This window comes from Notolepis coatsorum (genome assembly GCF_963971535.1).
Source record: "Notolepis coatsorum genome assembly, chromosome: 4".
Classification (NCBI taxonomy): domain Eukaryota; kingdom Metazoa; phylum Chordata; class Actinopteri; order Aulopiformes; family Paralepididae; genus Notolepis; species Notolepis coatsorum.
In genome coordinates this window covers 87,708,948-87,736,699 of record NC_140168.1, presented here as the reverse complement: position 1 = coordinate 87,736,699, position 27,752 = coordinate 87,708,948, and the positions used below count along the sequence as shown (strand labels likewise).

Here is a 27,752-nt window from a genome sequence, read left to right as displayed (position 1 = left end):
CGGACAAATAACAAGAATTAACTAATTTACAAGTTGTATTAAGTTTAGCAAATAAGGGAACAGATAAATAACATTTCAATGCAGTCAAAAAAGCTATATTTAGATTTTTACATTTTCGGATTTGGTCACGTCGAGTCGCATATAAGCCGCACCGTTATATAAGCCGCAGGGTCGAAAAATGGGGGGGAAAGCCGCGGCTTATAGTCCGAAAAGTACGGTATATATATAATATAAGGAAGTTGCATTGTTCATTTCAATACCTGTAATAGTACAGTAGTCCACGCACACATGTGCATTCAGTTAAGTTGGAATATGACTAATACAAACAGTTCAGTTTGTCAGGTACATGCAACACAGATTAGTGTTTACATCCGTCTGCTTGAGAAAATACCATGTTCTGCAATAAACATGATTGAAGTGAGATGAACAGACTGAAAACTTTATTTTATTAGATAAAACATGTTGACAAAGTTTTACTTTGCAGTTGAAAAAAGGTAATAAATCGCAATATATCGCAATATTAATATCGCAATACTCAGCATATTGCAATATATTTAGTATCTCAATACCATCGTATCGTGAATCGTATCGTGAGGCCTCTGGTGATTCCCACCCCTAGATGTGACCACTAGGGCCGTCAACGAATATTCTAGAATTCATAATCAAATTGTTAAAAAAAATAAAAACATACATTAGATTCATTTGGGGATAATGCTGTGTTTGCAGCGCTAGAACTATATTAAATATTATAGCTATGGATCTAATAACGTTGTCGATTGTCAGTGAGTTTCTTCCGGTCAACATGCAAAAAACATAATTTTTTCATCCATACATTTTCATTTTATACCGTGGTGAATATGAGTATAGTTTGAGTGATTCTGAGTAATCCCAGGAAAAGACGCGAAAACAGCGTTTTAGTGGAATTCACTAAACACGTTGCCATTCCTCGCTTGGATCAACAGCTGGACCAGCTACCCTCCCCACTCCTCCAGACCATAGCACCAGACATCCTCCCATTCCTAACTGCAACCATCAACTCCTCACTCAACTCGGGGGTGGTCCCCACCTCCCTAAAACAAGCCAGAGTCACGCCGCTCATAAAAAAACCAACCCTGAACCCTACTGTCATAGGCAACTACCGTCCTGTCTCTCTTCTCTCCTTCCTTTCTAAAACACTTGAACGTGCTGTATCCAACCAACTTACTACTTATCTCTTACAGAATGACCTCCTAGACCCTAATCAGTCAGGCTTCAGGACTGGTCACTCCACAGAGACAGCCCTCATTGCGGTCACAGAGGCACTTCACTTAGCAAAAGCGAAAGGCCTCTCCTCTGTCCTGATTCTCCTAGATCTATCTGCAGCCTTCGACACAGTCAACCACCAGATCCTCCTTGCGGCCCTCGCAGGAATGGGAGTGGCTGGCTCTGCGCTGACATGGCTGTCATCATACCTCAATGACCGCTCCTACCAAGTGTCATGGAGAGGGACCCTGTCGGCCACCCGCCCCCTGCGGACGGGTGTCCCCCAGGGCTCGGTTTTAGGACCCCTTCTCTTCTCCCTCTACACTAAATCACTGGGTAACATTATCACGTCTCATGGCTTCTCCTACCATTGTTATGCCGACGATACTCAACTCTTCCTCTCCTTCCCTCCCTCAGATATCCACGTCTCTGTGCGGATCTCGGCCTGTCTGTCCGACATCTCAGCCTGGATGACGTCCAACCACCTCAAACTGAACCTAAGCAAAACAGAATTGCTCCACCTGCCGGCCAAATCCTCCCCCCTAACCGACCTTTCAATCACAGTCGAGAATGCAGCTGTGACTGCGTCCCCGACCGCCAAGAACCTTGGTGTTGTCCTCGACGACCAGTTGAACTTCTCTGCTCACATCGCAGCGACGACCAGAACCTGCCGATTCCTCCTGAGCAACGTCAGAAGGATACGCCCCTTCCTGACAAAAGAAGCCACCCAACTCCTCGTCCAATCAACAGTCATCTCCCGCCTCGACTACTGCAATGCACTGCTCGCTGGTCTCCCGGCCACTGCCACTAAGCCTCTTCAACTCATTCAGAACGCAGCGGCCCGCCTGATCTCAAACCTACCGAAGTCGGCCCATGTCACCCCACTTCTTAGGGACCTGCACTGGCTCCCCATTGCTGCACGAATCCGCTTCAAGGCCCTCGACCTAGCATACCGTGCGGCAAAGGGAACCGCTCCCGCCTACCTCCGGTCAATGGTCTCTAACTACACACCCTCAAGACCCCTACGCTCTGCATCTTCTGGCCGCCTCAGACCTACTCCTATCCAAGCTCCGGGAGGGTCATCAAAGAGAAGTCGCCTATTCTCAGTCCTTGCCCCACAATGGTGGAATGAACTACCCACCCCAGTTAGGACAGCCGAATCACGTCCAATCTTTCGCCGTCGACTAAAGACGCACTTCTTCAACCATTATCTGAATTAAAAAAAAAAAAAAAAAAAAAAAAAAAAAAAAATCTAACCCTAACTAACCGTACTGTCATGCACTTGTCCTAATAAACTAACCTACACTGTAGCACTCAACACTTTGATGAACATTGTTGCTCAGCTGATAGAGTTGTGCCCTTCCTGATGGCTTGTCGTACAGAACTTGTAAGTCGCTTTGGATAAAAGCGTCAGCTAAATGTAAATGTAAATGTAAACAATCAATCTGAAATCAACGCTAGATTATCGGTATTATCTTTCATCATGCACGCATGAAAGGGGGTTTGGAGCGGGGCTCCCCTCCGTGCTGTGATCACTACCAACGGGACACACACAACACACAGACACGCTGCAATCGTGGCGAAAAAAATCATCGCCAGATTGGTAACGTATAGTCCTTACCTTGTATCGGATGTACTGCAAAAAGAAGAATCCAATTATCTGATCGCCATTCCAAATATTCATCGCGATCGTTTGTCCGACGTTATCCAGCATTGCAGATGATCTGGCGGACGGGGACCCTCGTCGAGGCAACTGTGGTGACCGCTTGTCTTGCTGGAGTGTTCAGACCCCGCCCCCACGCCGCAGCTCGGCCAAGAAAACAAACCACATCGTTTCAAAAGGAGTGCAATAGCGGCCGCAAGGCGTTAGGCGGCGGTATTGGCCGTTTGCAATCTCTGACACATTCAGGACAGCCTGCACAAGGTCCCTCGATGGATTATGAATGGCAATAGCGAATAAAAGAAATGACGAAACAGAAACGTAGATCTACGTTTCTGGCACTCAACCGCTGGGCCACAGAAACGTAGATCTACGTTAACGGCACCCAATGTGTTAAACAAGACGACACAATACAGTAGTAACAACAATAAACAGGACTTCACAGGACATAGTAACAACAACAATAACGGCAACGGAAATAACTAACTATTTTTTTTTATATATAAAAATATGCGCAAAAATAGATATTTGAATATTGTCGAATATCCTTTTTTTTTTTTAGAAGGAATGTACATTTTTTGCCAATTTTGACAGCCCTAGTGACCACTGAGGATGAGTGAAGGTCTCCTCATCTCCTTTATAATCTAACACTCGTCTTCCCTCAGATCGCCCCAGCGGAGGGGATGGACGCCAAGCAGAGGATGGTCATCATCGCTGGACCACCAGAGGCTCAGTTTAAGGTACAGTACACAAGATGTAGCTGGAAGCTCTGGCTGAACAATTGAATCGAAATGTCATTAAAATTGCAGCCTAGTTGTGCAATATCCAAATCGCAGGAGGCTGCACTGTTTTGATCAAGATGAAACGTGTGTCAAAATATACATAAGAGAAGACGTCTTTCTTTGGTGCAGAACCTGCAAAAATCATGCAAAAAATGCTTTCCTCTAATATCACGATTGCAATATACTGTGTCAAAAGAATCACTTAATTTCAAATGTATTACATTTTTATTTGTATTACACCATGTGTAGTGAGTGCAGGAGGTATTGTAATCATTCCCAGTTGTAGGTCTTAACTGCAATAACTCGCAGGTTTGATATTCATTTTTAGGTCAAACTTTGTGACTAAGTTGATGTGTCAGCTACGGACTAGGGCTGACCTTTAAATTATTTTTTGGAATTTGAAGCTTCGGCACCGAGATTCGATTTTAATTCGAAGCTTCAAGTTTTTTTTTAATAATGTTGTGGGACTTGTACATCACTTTGTTCAACTTTGTCAGTGCTGTAAAGTTTAAACCTTTTTAAATCTTAGACAAACAAAACACTTTGCTTTCATGAAATATTGTAAGCCGTCATTTGAGGCTTTATAAAAGCAGCACAATGAACAAAAATCTGTCGGTGCCGAGTCCGACCTCATCTTAAATAACAAACAGCATTGCTTGTTGTAATTAACAAAGTGAGGCAGAGTTGATTTAGCACCCAAAAAAAATATATATATAATTTTATTTTATTTTTTAGAATCAAATTTTATTTTCATATTCGAATCCCATGCCCATCGAACGAAGCTTATTTAAGACAGCCCTACTACGGACACATACTATTACATTTAGTTCAAATTGGTTGAAGGTCAACGGTGCTTGATATATCACTGTATATGATATAGTGGCCAACCTTGACAAAAGAAAGCATTGTGTTGTAGATCAAAAACATTTGACACAGTTGCTCACTCACCTCTATTGCAAGGGTTAATGAATGTTGGTTGACATTTGCCTGCAAATGGTTTAAAGGAAAACTCCAACATTTTCGGAAATTAGCTTATTTGCCATCTACCCTGGAGTTAAGAAGATACATAACCTTTTTTTCTTCTCTGTGCATGCAGTAGGAGTAGGAAGACGTGCACCGTTAGCCTAGCTTAATTTTCGCCATCAGAGGTGACTGGTCCGTTCAGGACCTGGCTAAACCGCACATGGTCACTTGTCTGAATGGCTTGTCAAATGACGCTCGTCTGATGTTTCGTCTCGTAACTCGAGACTGGAAGCGGGCAATAAGTCGATGGAAGCGGGCAATAGGTCGACTAGGGTGACGATCGAAAGGCGGCAAATTAAACTTTCCAACAATGTATTGGTTGATCGGCAAAAACGCAGCCCGAAGACGAGGGCAAAGTGCCGCGCCGTGTGTCGTTGGGTCGTCCGATGCTTAAGATGTTAAAGGGGAACTATCTTATAAATGGCCTTTTTCAGTGTTTAGCATTGTTTCCTAGCTATGTGGACTTATATTAATATGATCTATGTCTTCTTGAGATCGCATGTACAACAAATCTAATGAAATTAATAAAGGGAAGATGATTAAACAGAAGGTTTTGTAGATACAGTACTGAATTCTGCCATCCGGACCCATGCAATTTGAAATATTATATAGAATATCAGGCCTATAAATGACCTTTATTATAGCCAAGTCGCACATCTATGGATCGGGCCAAATCTTCTCTTTCCAATGGCAGTTCAATCTGGATTTAGTATCACCAGGCGTGCATGAATAACCAAGAATGAAATCGGCTTTTTATTCTTGCAACAGGTCTGCCATTTTTAAACGGATTTCAACGCGGATGGTTGCTAAATGTTCACAGAAGGTAGACCCACTAACTGCGCTCCAATCTATGCCAATAACGTTCAGTTTTGTGGTACATAATTCAGAGAAACAAAAAAAAGTATAACCAGGAAGTCATTTGCTTGCAGAAAGCTGGAGATCTCAACGAAATTTCAACGCTCATTGAAAGCCCTGTCTTTCCGTCATCATAATGACTACAGCAAAATGGCCACTCAGATTTACTTCCAGTCGAAATTCGCTAGCTATTGAATCAAATTCCTAAACTGATATTTCATTAATAACACTTTAACCTATTGGTAAACAAACTTATTGCTGAAAATATACACTGACTGCTGTTGTGACATGGTTAAGTTCTTTACTCTTAGATACATTTAAAAATAAAACGCAACATTATGTCATAGTCTAGAGAGAATGATTTATGACGTGATGTAATTTGCGGTCCGCCGATGGACCGCACGGCTGGAAGATGTTAAAGATAAATTCAGGTGTCTGAGTATGAATTACCTTGTAAAAGAATACAAGCTAACTTTTCTCCACACTCAGCCATTTTAGTCTCTCATGCATTTCAGCCACATTAGCCCTAGATGAGCAACCCAATACAAGTCTAGCCCCCTTGTTTTGTGTAATTTGTAGCTTCCTGAGAAGGCCTTTTGAAGCAGATGACCACACCCCTGAACAATAATACAGATGACAGAGAACCAAGGAGCAAACAATTTGATTCAACAACACAGATGGAAGAAAAGGCGCACATCTTCTTGATACAGCTACTGATGCACCCATTCTACAGACAATGTTTTTTATATGGTCAGACCAGGACAGTGTGCTGTCGAGCCATAGTCTCAATAGCTGTCTTCTATGATTAAATTAAGCTGAGGATCTTGGGCTAATCTAAGCTTGGAGCCAAATAGCATGGCAACCGTTTTAGATGGATTCAGCACAAGTTTGTTAGCTTTGATCCAATTGTATGTGTTTTTAATTTTTTACAACAATAATGACTAAACAATAAGAGACATTAGATAAGACCCCCCCCCCAAGACAGCCGGATCCCCCAGGACCCCACCGCACTCCGACGCTACATTGAGCTTTTGACCAGTCCACAATTCAATACCTGCTCGTCCCGCCCCAATCACCCGAGCAGTCAATTGTATATACTGTTAAGCTCCCTTGTCAAAACCTTTTTGAGCTCTGTACAAGTGGGAGCTGCATAATAAAGAGTAGAATCATCCGCGTAATAGCAAGTGGCATATCATTTGTGAAAATGGAATAAGAGCGGGCCCAGGCAGCTCCCCTGTGGAACTCCACAGTTTACATTCCTATTGTTTGATAACGTGCCATTGAAATAACATCTGTGACCTTGATGATGGGTAGCTCCTAATCCACAGAATGGCAGTGTCCGAGTTTGTTAATTAAAAGGTCATAGTCAAAAGCGGCACTAAAATCGAGCATTACTGTGCCTACAAGCAATGATTTGTCAATTGAAGCAAGCCAGCCATCAGTAATTTGGAGCATCGCTGTAGAGTAGAATGACCTGCCCTGTATGCACGTTGAAATTCAGTTGTGAGATTGTTTTGAGAGAAATAACGCAGAATTTTCTCAAACAACCTTTTCTAACAACATGCTTAGTACAGGTAGAATGGTGATTGGTCTACTATTGGGACCATTAAAGGGTTGTTTTTTTATTTTTTGGAAAGAGGTAAAAAAAATCCTTCCTTCCATGCTTGAGGGCATACACCACTGATTAGACACCACTGATTAGACATCTGTTAAAGATATGGCAAATTGGTATGGAGATGTGTATTGCTGCTATTTTCAATAGTTTATTGTCAAGGAGATCTGTTCCTGCAGATTCATCAAGTGGCAGGGCACTTAACAACCTTTCCACCACCATCCCAACATCAACCTGAGTCAACTCAAAGCCGCAACCCTTGTCTTTGATAATCAAATTTGTATTAACTTCTCTGATACCGAAATAACAGTGTTGTACATGCTACTTCTTTTTTTTTTTTTTTTTTTTTTTATTGGTCTTTTTCCCCCTCCATTTTCCTCCGATTTTCTCCCATCCCAATGTTAGTCGTATGCCAATTCCCAGTCCCTTCCTGATCGCTGCGCACTTACCCCCCACAGTCAGATCATCTGGGAGAGTGGAGGCTACCACGTGCTTCCTCCGACACACGTCCAGCCAATCACTGCTTCTTTTCACCTGGCAGCGCGGATTCTCATTGAGAGGGCGTAGCGTGTGGGAGGACCACACTATCCCCCTCACGTCCAATCCGCGCTTAGCAGGCACCCCGACCGAACTGTAGGAGTCGCTGTTTACAACGACCCGGACCCACCCCGCCAGCTTCTCCCACCCTCTGATACAGCCAATTGTATCAGTGCAGACGGCCAGCCAAGCTGGTGACAACCCCGGAGCTGTGAGCTGGATTCGAACAGGCGAATCGAGCTCACAGCTCCGGGGCTGGTGACGAACGCAATCTCCGCTCGGCCACCTAACCGCCTTGTACATGCTACTTCTAAGCCTGGAAACCTTTATCAACAATTTTTTTAATTTTTTTTAATAATTTGAAATATGCAGCGGCTTAGTCAAGTAGACACCGTCCACTTCAACAAAAGAGGTGTGGTAGTAGCACCTCGAGCCATATTGCCTCAGTGTTATTCTCCATGAGAGAATTCCGTTGTTTCGCAGGAAAGTGTTCTCGAAGTGCGACCCCGCCCCCAAACCTATTTCGGTCTCTTCTGTATATAGAAAAGCCATCCACATTCACTTCAGTCATCAAAATTACTATCCAAATGAGCCTGACACAGCCAGAATGTCAACTTTGTTTAACTGCAGAAAGTGATAAATTTCCTGTGTTACAGACTACAGATGTTGATATGACCCAAGACTAAACCTCTAGGTAGGCCTAGGGTGTGTTTGTCATAGGTAGGCTTTTTGTCACATTGACTTAGTCTACCAAGTAGGCTATAGCTGAGGCTGTTCAACATATACCGTATGTTGTCACAGAGCTGTATTTTTGGCTGGAAAAGGCATATTGGCACTCCGAAAGTGCAGTACTGGCCAGATCCTGGTATTGGCGCTGTCTCGAGAATGCAGTTTCCCCTGTTGCAGACCGGGTGTCACTTTTTTTCACTCCGGGTTAGCTTTTCTGTCAGCCTAAAGCTATGGCTTCACCAGATCGCCTGGAATACTTTTTGCGACGCCGAATTCAGTATGCAGTAAAGGAATATAGCATCAGCCAATGGACATATCAATCTACCAGATGGCGATCAAATAAACTGGGAAGAGCGATTTGATGTAAATTTCAGCCTGATCGGGCCTTGTTCTCATAGCCATCCACCCGGTCAGCGTATATTGATGTTGCTTGCAATAACGAATGCCGTTATTGGTATTAATCAGAAACGACTTCCCCCGCCCCCCCCTTTCATGCATTCATGGTGGAACATGATACAGATCATAATGCATTTAGATTTTTTTTTTTTTAAACTTTGGCCATCCCGCCGGCTCTTTTTTGCGTTTATCGCATTTTTCTCTGGTCAAGAATGACCGACAGACAGAAACAGGTTGAATGGGGGTACAGATGGGGGGGAAGACACTCTGAGAAAGGCACGGCTGCAGTCCGGGAATCGAACTCGCTAAACCCCAGATCCGTGACGAGCACGGTTGTCCCCGGCGCCGAAATATCGCTCGAGGTACGCGGTGAGCTACTGGAGCTCCCCTTGCATTTAGATTTTTAACTCTAGTTTGTGTAGGGCCGAAACGCCACGATTTAACGTTATTAGCTTAGCGCCCTATAACTAGCTTTGCAGGAATTACCCCAGACCATTGCGGTATATAGTTCATATTCATGACGCTATAAAACGGGAACGTATTGATGAAACATTTATTTCTTTATGGCATATTGAAGGGAAGGTTTATACTGTCAATTGACAATGGCAATAATATAAAATATAGGTTCTACAAACAACCTCACGCACAGTGAAAACTTGTAATGAAAAGCTGGCCTCATAGAGTGGGGCCCGTCTAATCCCAATGGCCCCGAATGTGTTAACTTGTCATGCCTCAAGAACGCAATGTCTCGCAGCCCTCATCTCCGGCAAGAGCTCTCTTTTTGTCGAACCACCTCCGTATAATCCTCGTTGATACACGTCGGATCCTTGCAGCCCTTTAGCCCTCTGCATGACAGCAATCTTGTCTTTGAACTGAAGAACAAGCCTGGTTAAGATAGGCCTAGGTCTAGGTAGCTCCGCTCTGTCCAGATGGTTGACCCATCCTTTGAACTTGTTCCATCTCTATCCCCGTTAGCTGCAGTTTGTCAGAAAACAGGTTACGCACCTTGGACGCCGCATCATCCCAGCTCTCGTTGTTGGACTAATTGTATTCCATCAATCACAATGTTTTTTTTTTTTTCGTGATTGTCCCTCCAAGTATTTTTTACATTTTCCAGAGAAGCGAGAGGATGTTCTCGCTTATGTTTGCAACCACAGAGTCCAGTTCTGAGATCTTTGAAGTAGACTTATTTTCCCTGGCGAGGAATTCTTCCACGTCTTTTTGAGTGTAGTGTAGACACTCGCGTAATCCACTCATGTAAATAATCTCGCAAGTAAACTGTCAGAAACAAAATCAGTTTTCCTATGTTTACCAGAAAGAAGGTAATTGAAACGGTTGTTCTTTCCGTTTTGGATGATGGAGACTTAGTTTATAGACATGCTGCCACTTCCACTCTAAAGCCTCTGGACTCTGTGTATGCTTCTGCCCTTAGATCTATCACTGGTGATGGTTAGGCTAGACGTTATTGTATCCTATATGCCAAGGTTGGGTGGTCCTCTCTGGCAGAGACATGACTTGCATTGGCATCTGTTTCTGTAGTAAGGTCCGCCCTACATCACCTCATTGCTGGATTGGAGCACTTGACCTCATCATACTCTCTGATGATTTGCTTCCACTTAAGGTTCCTAGAGTTTGCACTGAATTAGGAAAATGCTTTTAGCTTCTGTGCACTTTAAAACATTTATCTTTTAATGGCAAACCAGTCTTTCTGTTTTTTTGTATTTCCACGTAATTTGAATGAGAGCTTGCTCTCAATGGACCTCATTCACTAACATTCTCATGCAGTTTCCTCGTAAATAACCTCGTAAGAAGCTTGTAAGATGAAACCTACGATAGTCCTCCGGATTCCTGAACGGGTGCTCGTAAATTGTCAAAATGATCGCAACTGAATGAACGTCACAAATTTTTTAACTGAAAGCGCATTCTCGTACACCTGAATTTGCATCCAGAAACGCCCCAGCTCCTTATAGGGCATGAAGGACTGTGTGCAAACTGGTTCAACAGCTCCTTATACCGGAAGGGAGAGGCTAAGCATTGCATCTTGGTTGAGCTGATCCCCATATTCAACCGGTGGCGTGGAAGCGATTTGCGACTGATGTATTGTAATTATACAGCACAAGTACAATATAACGCATGTAACGTATGTTAGTGCGTCGTTGCTAATAAACTATAGATTTATAATGTATATTAAATATATAGCCTACATGAAAGGAATGGGGTGTGCTGAGAGCAGAATGTAGATGTGTCCATTCTATTCCACTATATATCTGCGCGATTGAGTTTAGTTCTTATTTATTCACCGTCATTTGCAGTGTTTGTAGGGCTTTTATTTATTTTCGGACATCATGATTCCTCGTATGATGATTCCTGACTATAAATTTAAAACGTCATTTTTAATTATGCAAATATTGTTGCATTTATTATAATTATTTAATTCTGAGGATGTCTGTAGAATCGACGTAAACTCAATCACCATGATTTCTCCCAAATGAAGCCCGGGCGCACACCAGTCTGTCTGACTTTCGACTGCTTTTCCGCCCTCGTAAATCCTGCTACGATGAAATTTGCTCGTAACTTTTCTCGTAAGTCTGTTCGTGAATGAGGACCAACGACCCTTTGTGTACAGTATTCAATCTTTATTTAACACTTTAACCGCCGAAAACGCGGTTAAAATCATATTTCCTTTCCGGGGCCCTGAGACACAAGTGTGATCTCCTCTCAACTCTCTAGCGGTTCAAGAGCGTCATCTGGTGGCCGATCGGCAGATCGCCAACCGGATATTAACCTTTGAACCAGTAGTACTCATGCAAATGTGGTCCGGCCACTCTCTATAGCTCCCGCGACTCCATCTTGAAACACTGGATAATAGATTGCTCGCCCTAACTCAATAAACAACGTTATTTGGACATATATACTATTATACAACCTGGAAATGGATCGGGCATTTCTACATCCCATAATCGAAAACGGTCTACTCCACGCTGATCGTCCAACGGCGTGAGGAACATACGGTAAGATTCAGCGTTATATTCTAACGTGTTCAATATAAACTGCTATGATGAACATATGACCCACTCTGGATGAATCATCTAATGTTGCCCACGGAATTATAAACGATCCCCCGCCCATCCGGTCATCATCAGATCATACGTAGATCATTCTAGAAGTACGTCCAGTTGAAATTTTTCATCTTGCGCCGATCGCTACCAAACTGTATTTCATCATCAATATAATGCATTTAGGGCTATAAATCACGTTCTGAATAAAGCTGCAGAAAACGATAAAAACATACTTATACTTTAGACCATATTTTAGTATGAATATGTGAATGAAAAAGTTTAACGTTGCTACACCCTGAACAATACATATAGGACATTGAATGGGCCATAATAATGGCAATGTAGCAATAGAATTTAAAAAGTTATAGCCCTGCAAAGAAGGGGAACTTCTCCATAGACAAATAGAGCTGGCGAGGGATGGTAAATTATGAATTTAACCCATGGCGATCAAAGTGTTAATCTACTTAGTCTACCAGGGAGGTAATGCACAATATTATGCATCTCCTCAGTCTACCTGGTATTCTCCTAAATACCACAGTACTCAGGATTAGGGATGCACGATAATTATCGGGCCGATATCAGCAATTATGACGTCATCCCGATAAACCCGATAACGTTATTGATAGCTCCGATAATAATACATTTTTTGGTTAAAGGAAATCCGGTGTGGGTGGATTTGGATGAAGGGCGCTTGTTTTTATTATAGCCTCCTCCCGTTTTGCCAGTACTGTGGTACGATTGATGGCGTGTGGTTTAGGAACGGAGTTTTTCACAAATCCAGCGCTCCCTTTCTTGGCTGTGACGTAGTCTCGTTACATTCGGAGGCAGACAGTCGATCTGCCAATTACGTCCCACCGCCTTCACCCACCTCTTCTTCTTACCACCAATCAGAAGCTCTCGTTCGTTTATTTACCTCCGGATTGTCAGCCATTACTCTACTCGGAGCTCAGGCTAATAACGTTAGATCCCCGCCAGCCACATTGACGAGTACCAGCGCTTATACATTACTGGCAAATGTCTTGTTGCACTTGTGGCAACGAGCGTTGTCCGCATCGACTTTAGTAAAATAGACCCAGACTTTTGAACGTTTCGTGTGTGTGTGTGTGTGTGTGAGCACAGCCCGCTGCTCGCGCAGGCAGAGACACCGAGGCAGGAGAGATATAGAAAACGGCCAACAAGATTAGTTTGCGACGTTTAAATTCCTCAAAAAAAAACTCCATAATTTTTCAAGTACCGATAGCGGTACCGATGACGTCGGAGCTTATAAATACCAAAAAAAAAATATATATATATATACCGGTATATACATTTAAAAAAATATATATATTGTAATACAATAAATATCGGCTTGAGGAGCATAAAGTTATCCGTGTCAAAAAATCAATATCGTGCATCCCTACTCAGGATTAGGGTTGCGCGATACACTGATACTAGAAAAGTAGTGCGATACCCAGCTGTTAAAAACAGTTCAATACTCACTTGGTATTGATACTTTTAGAATAATAGCCTGATGGTATTTTCCATGAGTTGAGTGGATGCGTGACCGGAGCTGTGTGTGTGAGAGAGCAGCGCGGACCTTCAATTTTAGAAGCCATCACATCTAGCTCTTAAGCCTTGCGTTCGACAGCCCTGTGACAACTCCTCTCGTGAGTTGCGCTGTTTCTATGTACAGTGAAAACTCCGAGAGCAACTGGTCCAATGCGTCTAACATGCTTTGCATCCTCGCCATTCCTTTATGACCACATCACGGTAAAGGCCTAAACTAACGTTAGCTGCTAATGCTAACTAAGCTTACCCTGGAAACGCGCACAGGGGAGGATCGGTTTAGTTTTCAGAGTTTCTCTCACACACTAGGCGAACAATCCTGATTCCTGAACCTTTTTCATTCAAAAGGAAGATATTGTTTTACGTGTATGTATGTATGTATGTGTATATATATATATTAGAGTTGGGCATAGATTACATTTTTTAATCTACCTGCAATCCTGGAATTAATCTAGATTAAAATGGCTCAAAATTCTTTTTTTAAGTCTGCCAAAGGCATTCAAAATAGGTGTGTTCTACCCAAATAATGACCAGAGGAGGAGATTTATCCTCTCCTCTTCATCTGAGGAGTCACTAGCTGTTCTATCTCCTTGTTCAACAGCATGAACATGTCTCTTCTTTTTGTAATTTCCAGTGTTTCATTTAAAACCAGATTTATCGTAATTTTCGGTGCCCTTCCTTTGATGCCATTAACATTGTTACACTGATATTGACAGCTCTCTCCAGTGTCAAATCACTCTGTCAGTAGTTTCTTCTGTGCACCTTCATTTCTTAATCCACACACAAACCTGTCTCTCAAACCTTTGAACTGCTGCGGTCAGGCAAGCGATACCGGAGTCTTAAGGCGAGCACAGAAAGACTCAGAAGAAGCTTCTATCCCCAGGCCATCAGGCTGCTAAACGAACAATAATCGCTAAACGAACAATCACTGCAACAACCATCAAATGCACACAGCACACACACCCACACGCACACACTCACTCAAACAAACAACACACTGCAGCACCCACTCTCCACACTTTAGATCACACAAACACACTTACACTTTATATTTATTGATAAAGGATTTGCACTACAACTCGTACACCTACTGTGAATTGTACCTAAATTGCACCTCGTCCCATTTCTCCATTTCTGCCTTGCACTATATAGTATTGTATATTAGTACACTGCACAGTATTGTATATTGTATGGTAACTACGTCTATTCTGCATCGAACATTGTACATATGTCTAAACTGAACACTGTGACCTCTTTTTTTTTACTTCTAATTTTACTATGTTTTTATTTCATACTTATCTTGTCTTGCACAGTCTCTGGAGCGCAACAGTAAGAAGCATTTTGTACAAAAGTATTCTGTACTTCTGTATGACAACTATTAAAGAAACTTGAAACAATGTGTCTTTGAGTGAATCTCTAAATTCACAATGCTGCTGACTGGTTGCTCACACAGACTGCTGCAGAAGCAGGTTTCTCAACAAATTCAGTGCAAGCTCAGTGTAACAGTTCCATGAATGAATGAATGAAAACGTTATTTAACAGATTGCAGAATGGGTACAATACAGTACGGCTCAATACACACAATTGTTAAGGGGATGCAGACCAGAGAAAGACGTTTGTCTTGTTTACATCAGGGTCCCCCATTTTCATTTCATATTGCTCCACATTGTCATTAGCCCCTTTCGTGACTGTGATGCACGGAGTGAATCCACAGTCACTTGCTCCTCAATAGGAAACCAACCTAGATTTACCCTGAAGGACTGGTTCTGGCCGAACCGTTCGTTATACAAGTATCACAGAGAAATTACAAAGGTACTCACAGTTGCACGAGGGTTTCGGACTGAGATACGGGATGGTGCGCATGCGCTGTGATCACCCAACGGAGGAAATAATGCCGTTTTGAGCTGTTTATAAAAATTATTTAAAATGTTTATTGGCAACGCAGAGCTTTCAAACCATCCCGTATCTCTGTCCGAAACCCTTGTGCAACTGTGAGCACCTTTGAAACGTCTCTGTGATACTTGTATAACGAACGGCTCGGCCAGAACCAGTCCTTCATGGTAAATCTAGGTTGGTTTCCTATTGAGGAGCAAGTGACTGTGGATTCACTCCGTGCATCACAGTCACGGAAGGGGCTACATTGTCATCAAACGGTCCAATATTTCCAATAACCCAAGCCATTTCTGTTGTAAACACTCACGATAGTCCAGTCGATCAATTCCTCCTCTTGTAGATGTTTCCAAGTGCCGCCCGATCAACGTGAGCTAACATGCTAACTCGCTAACGTTAATAATGTAAACAAAGCTTGCAACGGACTTCTTCTTTCTTGCATTGCGCAGATTCAGACGTCCTCATCGTCGAATTGTGTTATATCCTGAAGACTTCTTAACCTCACCTGTATAACTATGATTACCGGACCACTACTTTAGTTTAACACATTATTCTGACTACAGCTCCGGTAGTGCAATCACTTCTGGTACCACAGCTGGGAACTACGGCAAGTATTTAAGGACAATACAGACCCAACGTTGAGAAAAATATTAACGGCGTCAATTATATTATCGCGCGATACTAGTCTCGCGTTAAGTTCGTTAACGCAGCATGTTAACGCCGTTAGCGGCTCAGCTCTAATATATATATATATGGCAAGAAAGCTCACCAGCGGCTCCATTTCCTGAGGAGCTTTCCTAGTCGAGAGCTTGCAGACGGCGTGCATCGCGGGCCAACAGCCGCAAATCACACAATAGTGGAGCACATCACTGCCAACGGACTCCCAGCCATACAGGATATCTTTAATCAGCTGTGCCTGCAGAAGGGGCTGCCCCCCCCCCCCCGTTACCGTCTGGCAGACTATGCAGGAGCTTGGCTGGCTGCGTGTGCCGCCAGACTTTGGGGCTGTTATTACCAACGGGGCATCGGGCGTCTCGACTCGTAAAGCTAAACATTCCACTTTGCTTACTTGCTGTCTACACCGTCAACCATGACTGCTGCTGTTCAACTTGGACTGCTGCTACAACATACCCAATGTGCAATACTGTTGTCCCCTTGACTTTTGTCAATTTTATTTTACACACAAATCCTCCTTTTTATACATAGTGTTTTATAGTGCATTTTTAACTTGTTATTCCATTTTTATTTACCATTTGTATCTATACGACTAGTGCTCTTAACGGAAATACAATACCCTATGGCGCCAAATAACTAAATCAACCATAACTAACAAAAATAATTGAGAATACGGCAGTGTGCAAACAAGCGTGGTGCAAAACCAGCAGTCTAGCATGGGTGAACTGTGTGCATGAAAGATGCCGTCTGTCTCCAAGCCGGAGAGCGCTGGACGTCCGTCCCCCTCAGACCTGAAATTACAAAAACGAAGGCAGTCTTCCCATTTCAAGCAGCCTATAGCAGCGACCGCTCTTAACAGGTGTTGGTAATGGACACTACGCCGTTCTTGAAATACTTACACACGCGACCGGTTTAACCCGGTCGCTGCGTAGATCATGAGTACGACGTAGTGCATCTGCCGACACCCTCCGGTCGAATCGTCTGTACGGGAAGCTCTCCGCCGTCTGTAACTCACTCCCCTCGTCCTCACGTTCCTCTCCGCTCACCAGCGCTGCCCAGTCGAGGCGCATCTATCCCGACCAATGGCGTGGACCCGTGCCTTTCCTTATTCCCTTCATGAAAACATGCCGCGCACACAGCCCCCGCCGTAGCATACCTACCGTCTCTTCCTGCACGCCATGTTGGCGTTTGCCTTATATGGCGCAGTGTCCAATTAGTGGCGGAAGTCAGTAGGCAATGTCCAGGGAAAACAAGTTATTGCACACAAGAACAACGAAAATCACAGTAATATGGATGACAAAGATAAATAAGATGGGTTAGTTAGGTAAATATAAAATAAAGAGTGCTAGGCAAAACAACAAAAGAGAATTTCTGACACCTGTCACATCTGTACTGAAGCTATCCACCGAAGTGTACGTTAACAATTAGTGTCGTCGGAAAGTTGTGATGTGAAATACTTTAACTCCAACATTTTGGGAAATTAGCTTATTTAACATCGTCCCTGGAGTTAGACAAGAAGATACATACACATCAAAAGTTAGGGGGCGCACTGAAATTATGGCAAGGGTTATTAGCCCCCTAACTTTTGATTGCAAAGTCTGACATTGACCCCCTTTTCAGGAGTTGACCTAGCGCCCACCAAGGTCATGCATATCAAGTTTGGTCAATGTCAGACCTTGCAATACACTGTAAGGCACTGTAAGGCTACTGTCCTGCCTCACTTCCAGTGATGAAGCTAAGCTATGCTAACGGAGCGTCTATTCCCAAAGCTAAAATGCACACACAGAGACAAAAAAGGTATGTATCTTCTTGTCTAACTCCAGGGAAGATGTTAAATAAGCTAATTTCCCAAAATGTTGGAGTTCCCCTTTAACCGCAATCCAAAATCGTCCAAAATTTAACAAACACTCTGATTGGCTCACACAGCACATTGGCTCTCAGCAGAGTACGGTATGGAAAAGTGTTTTTGGTATTGGCACAGACATTGAACATTTTCTAATGATGCCCAGTCGGAGGAACCAAGCAAGGTTTTCAGCTTTTTTTTAGGCAGCCTGTGTAGAAATATTTAATGTGGGGGAGCTCCCGTAGCTCACCGCATATCTCAGCGCTATTTCTGCGTCGGGGAAAACCGTGCTCGTCACGGATCTGGGGGACACGAGTTCGATTCCCGGACCTGCCGCCATTTCTCAGAATGTCTTCCCCTGCTCTACATCCCATTTCAACCTGTTTCTGTCGGTCATGCTTGACCAGAAAAGCGATAAACGCTAAAAAATAAAGTTTAAAAAAAAATATATATATTTAATGTGACATTTTGAACTTATGTGGACTTGAGGTCCAACCTAAAGTTCAAGAGGTACGCGGTTCGCCTATTCTTTAATCCCAGCCCAAGAGTGCTGCAGAGTGCTTCCGCGTTTTCCCTGATTGGCCGCGACAACGCCTAGCACGCCCCGCGGCAGCGGCAGAGCGAGGTTGCCGCGGCATTATGCAGCCGTAATCCCCCCTGTTTTAACATCGACGGTTAGCTCAACTCGTTCGCCGCCTTGCTGTGGAGCCTGCGGTGCGTTGGTGACAAGTTCGAATCACTTCCATTTTTTTTTCTTCTTTTTTTAACGTTTAATTCATTTATCATCTCTATATAAACGTGCATTCTTTCGCCGGTTAAGTTTAGGAATTCTTTCGGAGTTGGTTATGGTTAGGGTTAAGTTTAGGCATTCTTTCGGAGTTGGTTAGGGTTAAGTTTAGTCATTCTTTCGGAGTTGGTTCAGGTTAGAGTTTGTCGCAGAGCATGGCAATAGAATTCTTTCTTGACGCCGAGGCAGCAGCCTATTTCCGCTCTGCCGCGCGCCGCGGTCACATGGGCGTCGTGGCCAATCAGAGAAACGCGAAGCACTCTTGGTCTGGGATTAATATAGACTTGTCCGGTTCCTTGTGTTTCGACTATTGTTTGCAAGTTTTTTTTTTTTTTTTTTTTTTTTTTTAAAACAACATGGACGATACAGTTCAACATACAAAATTATAAAGACATAGTATCAAAAAGAAATACAAATAAAAAACAAATAGACAAATGAGAAAAGAGGAAAAAAAGTGACATGGGTCCTTCGGTCAATTCTATATTTACATTGTTTATTTACATTTACATTTATTTTCTTGTTTCCATTTCATTCTTCTGTGATGTTGTTCTTTTTCTTCCTATATTCCTCCCACTTTTCCCATTTTGACTAAAATTTCTCCTCTTGCAGCCTCAGCATATGTGTGATTCTCTCCATTTCCTGTATCCCCTCTATCAGGGTTAGAAATTAACATTTTCTTTCCAGGGCTTTTTTTTACCCCCCTTAATTTATTTTCAGGGGCTTTTTTTGTATTTCGGGGGCACTGAATTTTTATGATTAAAATTAACATAAATATTATAAACCATTGTTGACACTTTTTTTTACAGTCTTCGTCCCTATGTTTGATAACGTAATGTTAATGTCTCCATATATAGGGCTCTACGCTAACCTTTTTCCCAAGGAGCACATGTGCTCCTAAATAAAATTTAAATAAATAAAATCTAAAAAAAGAAATTGGAGCACAGTGAAAATTGTTAAACTATTTATTACATGCATATTATACTGTGCGTGTGCATACTAGGGAGGGGCGTGAGTAATCGTTACTTGTAGCTATGAGAAAAATCGGAGGAAAATATTAAGTTTTTTTTACATATTTGTTCACATGTATGTGTAAGATTATAACTGTTTGTTGGTTTCCTTAAACATATACGTGAATGAACAAAAATAAGTAAAAAAAATTAAGAAAATACAATAATTTTTATTTTTTAGTATTTTTTCCCTTTTCAAGTAATACACGATCACTTGAGTATAGCATGCGATCAATCGATCTGGATTTTTCTTTAAAATGCCCATCCCTAGTGCATACTAAGGGCTAAACATCTGTGCAGGGGCTTTTCTTGCCCCCCTTAACTGATTTTCGAGGGCATTTGGTAAATTTTCGAGGGCATTTTGCCCCAAGCCCCCCTTAATTTTGAACCCTGCCCTCTATTATCTCTGTCCATTGTTCCTTTGTCGGTGCTTCTACTCTGTACCACAGTTTAGTCAAAGCTTGTTTCTTGGCTGCTGTTTGCATGTTCTTCACTTTACACAATTCCTTTTTTAATTTCTTTGATACATTTTACCATTTATTTTTATTAAAACTGTCCCCTACATGACCACTGGCCCCATCTGTCTGTTGCAGGCTCAGGGTCGTATCTTTGGCAAGCTGAAAGAAGAGAACTTCTTTGGCCCCAAGGAGGAGGTGAAACTGGAAGCTCACATCAAGGTGCCCTCGTTTGCTGCCGGACGAGTCATCGGCAAGGGTGGCAAAACGGTACGGAAGGATCTGTGAGGAAATCCTTTGAGGAAATCCTTTTTATATGAATTGTTACCGGATATCTCTGTGGGATCATGTATTGTAAAATGCAAACGGAGCACATGTCAATGAGCAAAGCAACTTAATTCTTTCCACCTTTGAAACGTGGAAAGGTCCTTGATCTCTAATGGTGAATAATTGTTTATCTCTTTCATCTCTATTTTGTCTGATTCTGTTTAGTAGATTGGATTAATATTGGATCAACATAATCCTTCCTTCTCTGCCTTATTATTCTTCTGCTCTTCCTGTGTTGGTGCCTTATTCTTCTTCTGCTGCTCTTGTGTTGGTGCCTTATTCTTCTTCTGCTGCTCCTGTGTTGGTGCCTTATTCTTCTTCTGCTGCTCCTGTGTTGGTGCCTTATTCTTCTTCTGCTGCTCCTGTGTTGGTGCCTTATTCTTCTTCTGCTGCTCCTGTGTTTGTGCCTTACCCTATGTTGGTGCCTTATTCTTATTCTGCTCTTCCTGTGTTTATGCCTTATTCTTCTTCTGCTCTTCCTATGTTGGTGCCTTATTCTTCTTCTGCTGCTCCTGTGTTTGTGCCTTCTTCTTCTGCTCTTCCTATGTTGGTGCCTTATTCTTATTCTGCTGCTCCTGTGTTGGTGCATTATTCTTCTGCTGCTCCTATGTTGGTGCCTTATTCTTCTTCTGCTCTTCCTGTGTTGGTGCCTTATTCTTCTTCTGCTCTTCGTGTGTTGGTGCCTTATTCTTATTCTGCTCTTCCTGTGTTGGTGCCTTATTCTTCTTCTGCTCTTCGTGTGTGGCTGCAGGTGAACGAGCTGCAGAACCTGACCAGTGCGGAGGTGGTGGTGCCCCGGGAACAGACGCCTGATGAGAACGACCAGGTGGTCGTCAAGATCAGTGGACACTTCTATGCAAGCCAGGTGGGTGTCGACAGTCATCAGGTGTACCCATTTAAATGTTTTCATGCAGTACACGCTAGGGCTGGGTGAATAATCGATTAATTTGAATGAATGATTTAGGACAATTTTCAAAAATTAAAATAGATTAAAAAAATATATGTAAGTCTCCTTTTATTTTACAAAAAGTGATGTTTGGTGAAAGTTAGATTTGCGCTTTATTAATTTTATTAATCCCAATAGGGACATTGTTTGATCAAGAGTAACCTTTTATATATATATATATATAATTATTTTTTTTAAGTGAAGATTAGGTTTGCACTTCAATCCCAATAGGGAAATTCATCTTTGTTTTTTATTTGACACAAATGATCAAACCAAGCTTATTTGAATGATTTCTTTGGCGTTTCTAGTTTGTAAGAGAAAAAAATCGATGCGGATGTGGTGTGAAAAAATCTGAGATTTTATTTTTAGGCCATATCGCCCAGCCCTAGTACACGCTATCGGATGTACCCATTTAAATGTTTTCACGCAGTACAGGCTATCGGCTGTACCCATTTAAATGTTTTCACACAGTACATGCTATCTGGTGTACCCATTTAAATGTTTTCACGCAGTACAGGCTATCGGATGTACCCATTTAAATGTTTTCACGCAGTACAGGCTATCGCCCAGCCCTAGTACACGCTATCGGATGTACCCATTTAAATGTTTTCACGCAGTACATGCTATCGGGTGTACCCATTTAAATGTTTTCACGCAGTACATGCTATCGGGTGTACCCATTTAAATGTTTTCTTGCAGTATGCAGCCAAATTGGCGATGACTACTCTGAACCACTATTTGAGACGTGGACTTTTTTATTTATTTTTGAGTTTGCAACATTTTTGTCCGCTGCAAACATGCCTTTTTTCCTGCCCTGGCGGCGTGTACCACTTCCGCAACGGATTTGATTTCCGGGGTTGCCCTGATTGGCCGTGACGGCCACGTGACACGCCGCGGCCCCGCCCTGCGGCAGCCCCAGACGCGGCAGCGCCGAGGCTTCTGTGTTTCACTGCCGCTTCCCCACTTCAACGCCGCAGCAGCAATTGCCGCGCCACATCTTCTGAGTGCAGAGCTGTTTAATCACTTGCCCCACTGCCTTTCACATCGCACCACGCTTATGCCGTCTAGCACAGTCTCTAACAGTAACAGCGTGCATCATTTAATCATTTATCATTTAACATTTGAAAGGCATACATTGTTGTCATACAGAAGTACAGAATACTTTTATCCAAAATGCTTCTTACTGTTAGAGACTGTGCTGAGCAGCATTGTCGGGCCACATCTCCCGAGTGCAGAGCTGTTTAATCACTTTCCCCACTGAGTTACCATACGCTATACAATATACTATGCAATGTACTAATATACAATACGGCTCACTTTTCCCACTTCAATGACAGAGCCGCTGTTTAATAATATTGTCGCGTTGTGGAAAGCAGGATGCGTGAGCGTAGGATTTCAGTGTGTATCATTTAATCATTTAACATTTGAAAGGCATACATTGTTGTTTGAAATAAAATAGTATAGAGACATATGTACAATGTTCGATGCAGAATAGAAGTAACTGAGTTACCATACAATATACAATATAGCACTTACTTCAACGTTGAAAAGTGATTAATATTATTAGATGACTGATGACTGCAGCGTGGATGACTGCAACTGATGACTGCGATGTGAAAGGCGAAGTCAACTCCAGCGTCCGCGTCGGGTCGCGTTCAAGTACAACACAGCGGCCTCTCGCGTCTGGGGCTGCCGCGGCGTGTCACGTGGCCGTCACGGCCAATCGGGGCAACCCCGGAAATCAAATCCGTTGCGGAAGTGGTACACGCGCCCTGGCGAGCCTGCAGTCGCCTGTAAGACATGAGATCTACGAAAATGACTTCTGGCGATGACTGACCTCCTGCACGACGAAGAGCAGTCCTACTGCATTGCTTTGCTGTGGAGGGACAGCGTTGCTGGTACCGACTAGGATACTGCAAGGGCCACGTTGCCAAAAGAACATGGGCACCACATGAAACTGTTCTACAGGTGCGGCTGGGTAGCGCAGTGGATACACACATGCCCCGAACCGTGGAGGTCGTACCGAACGGTGTACGGTTAGAATGCGTACTGTTCCACCCCCATCTCAGACACATTGTAATAGTTCCACACCGCCGACATGTTTTAAGTTAGATAACATGCGACAATGACACAAACTCCACTGAGAATTGGCTCATGTTGTTCACGTCATCGGATTGGTTTTCGCAATCGGTGACTAGAAAGCATTATCGGAATTCCCCAATCTCATATTTATACTGAATATCGGCCGATACCGATCGCTGGCCGATCGATCGGGGCATCCCTAGTTGATACACAAGAGTAACTTATTTTCCGGAAGGGGGGTGTTTTTTATGAATTATAAGATTCACGGTAATATTAAATATGTGTGCTACTCGATGTGCTATGCTCTAGCACCTTCCTGGTCATGAGGAAGGACTGACGGATACGCTACAGTGAGGAAGTTGATGGTATGCAAAGCTTCTCTACCCCTGCTAAATAAACAAACGTTTAGCAGGGGTGTAAAGTACTTAAGAGTAATTGTACTTCGTTTAAGTTCTGTATTGAGTATTATTAGGTTTGTATACTTGTACTTTTACTCAACTACATACTTTTTACTCCTTACATTTAAAATGCAGACCTACGAGTACAAATCTCGCAGGTCCAACCATTTTAATTAGTATATTTGTTTCTCTGGCCAAACTAATGTTAACGTTATTAATCCTGCGGCCGCACTTTATTTAAAAACAGCCAATCAAATCGCCATCAATGGAAAATTATCCAGCCCATACCCATGCTGATTGGTCCTTGTGCAAGACTAGAAAGCGGGGATCTTTGATTAAACACCTGCTATCAGAAGAATAGACTGTTAAACTTTTACTTTTGAGTGCTTATGTACATTTAAAAGTAGAAACTTTTTGACTTTTACTCGCGTGTGTTTTTAGCCAGATACTCTGACTTTTACTAGAGTACGATTTTGGAGACTGTACCCATACTTTCACTTAAGTATAATTTGTGGGTACTTTTTACACCCCTGCCGTTTAGTCATGTGGTTAGTGGTCTCCTTCACGCAGTAAACGCACTCGTTAATCCCACACAGCAACCAATCACACTGGTCCCATGATTTTGTTTACATTTGAAAGCTTCATGTATTATGACACTAACTTGACATCTCCTTTCAAGGAACAAAAGGCAAAGCCCCCTCAACTTAACTGAGTTGGCTTTGCTCAGAGGCTGCGCCAGAACAAATCAAATGATAACATCTGAAGCTGAAAATTAATGACATTAACGTTCCACAATAAGCTTTCTTATTGGACAATAATTAAAGTCAATGGAGCACTTCGTAAGCTATCAAAACTTTTGACTTCAACATTGTTAGCTTCTGGGATGCGACAAACTGAGCAACACCTACACAACTAACGCAGTCTATTCCTTTTATAGGTTTTTGTAAAAAATTCTGAGCCTAACATTGCCCTGTTCCTGGTCTTTCTCAGCTGGCCCAGAGGAAGATTCAGGAGATCCTGTCCCAGGTCCGGAGACAGCAGCAACCTAAACCCACACCGGGTGCCACCCAAACGCCAGCGCCCCGCAGGAAGTAAACGCCAAGCTGCCCTTGAGGAACGGTGACTGAATCTGCCCCATGATGGGATGGACGGATGGATGGACAGACGGATGGATGGACGGACGGACGGACTGACAGATGCAGCAGAGACCCAAGGGGAAGAATACTTGGGGTTTTTTAGGGGGAGGGTCACCAAGCTCATCTCAGGGGTCAAAAGGTCATTGGAACCCAACTGAACAACCCCCCTCCATCCTCCTCCTCCAGTGTGGATAAGGAAGATGCTACGCCCCTCCCCTCCCCCCCCCCCCCCCCCCCCCCCACCCACCCACCTCACCTCTCTGCATCTCTGTGAGAATGTACTTCTGAGGGTAACAACGTCACCCACCCTCATACACACACACCCTCGCCCCCCCCCCCTGTCCCCCTCCCTCTACGGGTGTGTTCTGATTTTTTTTATTTTTATTTTGTTTATTTTTGACACTAGAAACACAAAGAAGAAATAAGGATTCCCCCCCTCCCCATCACCTCCACGGTGTGGTACCTGATGAAAACCGCACCACGTTGACTAGATGTTCAGTTGAACGACTTTTTCTGTTTTTTTTTTTTTACACTTAATTTTTTTTCTTCCCCTGGAATGGAGTGTTTGTTTAATTGGTTGTTGGAAGCTTTTTCTCTTGGGTTTTCTGTGGAAAGGAAAAAGGCATTGCTCTAGTCCTGTCGGACTGAGAGAGGGAGGTTAATTTGCAGGGAGGGTTAGTGTAGACCGGGGAGGGGGGTTGGATTTAGGGGTGAGATTCTTGTGTTTTTTGGGCCAGGGCACCCTTCTAAAGGGTGGATATATGGGGGGCGACCTGCCCCTGCATCGATAGTGGCATTTTATAAATTCGGATGCATTTTATAGATATACCTATATACATATATAAATATATATTTAGAGAGGTGTGGGCAGCGCCACGATCAACACTTCGGGGAACGGTGGCGAGTGGCCTCTGCCCAGAAAAACCAATTTAATATGCATTTTACTGAACTACCTCAGGACCTAGTACCTCAGAGAAGAAAAGAAAATGATTATATATATGAAAAAAAATGTTCCTTTCTCTTTTTTTTCTTTTTTTTCTTTTTTTTTTCTTTTTTTTTAAATTTTGCTTTTGTGGTATTTTGTATACTTTATAAAGCTGATAGTTCTTGAACATTTTTATTTTTTTAAGAAAAATTTAAAATTTTGGTCGGCTGCCAACTGACCTTTGCCTTCGACTCTTGGCGCTTTAGGCGGCGTTGTACGTGTGTTTATGTGTGAGGCTTGGATAACGACTGCGATGACCCTGTACATAAAAAGTCTATCCGTACATAAGTCCAGCCCTGGAGCGAGAGTTGGCGCCCCTACCCCCCCCCCCCCCCCCCCCCCTGGCTGGCGGCTGACAGGAGTATCGAGACAAAACACGCCCTCAGCTTCTCTCCTGAGGGTCGAGCCAACTTCTGGAAAATGTACACACAAAAAAATAACAGACTCTTTTATTTAGAGACACCGAATAATGCCAACCATACTTAATTGCAGCGATGCCGTTTTTTAAGTTTTGGGATTCTGACATTCTTACTGTCGACGGTACACTCCCACCCCACCCCCTTACCCCTCCCTCCCCTATTTTTATTTTTATTTCAACCTTCCTAGAAGGGTCGCTCGCGGCTCCAGTCCGCGCCGGGCGGTCTCATCAGGGGCCTTTCTCTGTAGCCTTTTTTATAGAAGCGGAAACGGCGGAGCTCCTCGCGTAGTTCTGGCGATTCCCATTGTTCTACGCTCGGCCGCTTATTAAAAGGCGTTTCGAAAACCAGCCACCTCCTTAATGATTTAGATGTCTCTTAATTAGGTCCAAGCCCGACCAACTAGGTTTATTTTTCATAGAGCGCTTCGCCAGTGTTTGCGACGGCCCCCCCTTGTAGCCGGGCCGTCCCGAGTCGATGTTTAGATGATTCACTGCGGGGTGAGTAGACTGAGTCACGCTAATAGATGCTTTGTTTTTCGCTATAGAAATGACTTATAAATGGAAAAAGGATGCGTTTTTGTGTAAAAATAAATAAAAAGTACAACAAAAAAAACGCGGCAGCAGCTGCACCTTGATTGAAGTGACTTTTCGATTTGTTAATTCATAACAGAAAAAAGAAAAGAAAAAGCCAAAATTTAAAAATGAGAAAAAGGCACACAAAAAAATTATAAAACTGAATAAACCTTGATTGGGGTAAGAGGAAAGAGATAACAAACGACTTAAGTATACATTAAGTATACATTTCTCTCTTTGTTTTTTTTGTTTTTTCATGCTGAATGTAAATAATGTTGATTGTGGTTTAAAAAAAAAAGTGCTCGAGTGTATCATGCTTCCACAGTAGAAGGCCATCTACCTCAGCTGAGGGGGGTGTGGCCATTACGCGTCCCACCCTGCCAGCGCCCGCGCGCCGCGATAACCTCAGTCCTCTGGAACACTTCTCTCCGCATTTTTGAGCGTGTGTGTGCTCCACGCAATCCAGCGCCGCGCTTTACATAAAGGGGCACAAGTGACAGTTATATTATCCCCTCTTAACCCCTCTACCACCCCACCCCTCCTCAGTTTGTTTTGATCTACCTCTTTAGACATGTATCGGAATTAGAGGCATTCTTCTATTTGTTAGATTTTTAGGGTCCCCCCTGCCCCTCCCCATCTCCCCCAGATTTGAATGAGAACTTAAATAAGATCATGTACTCGAATCGAAAGTGATCAGAAATATTTCTTTTTGACAACGTTTATATATATATACTCTCTTCTAGCTTAATTGATTGAAATCCTCAAACATGACGCTTTTTTTTTTTCCTGC

General features: G+C 43.0%; 1 protein-coding gene across 2 annotated transcripts in view; it reads left to right on the top strand.

Annotated features, from left to right (window-relative positions):
• The window catches only part of igf2bp3 (insulin-like growth factor 2 mRNA binding protein 3), an 84,278-nt gene extending 59,075 nt beyond the window's left edge, over positions 1-25,203 (top strand). For both annotated transcript variants that reach the window (XM_084312213.1, XM_084312212.1), the window contains 4 exons: positions 3,568-3,642; positions 20,236-20,367; positions 21,176-21,289; positions 24,841-25,203. In XM_084312213.1, the coding sequence (XP_084168339.1) occupies positions 3,568-3,642; positions 20,236-20,367; positions 21,176-21,289; positions 24,841-24,945 (426 nt within the window). In that variant the 3' untranslated portion in view covers positions 24,946-25,203. The remainder of the gene's footprint in view (positions 1-3,567; positions 3,643-20,235; positions 20,368-21,175; positions 21,290-24,840) is intronic.
• The last annotated feature ends 2,549 nt before the right edge of the window (positions 25,204-27,752 follow it).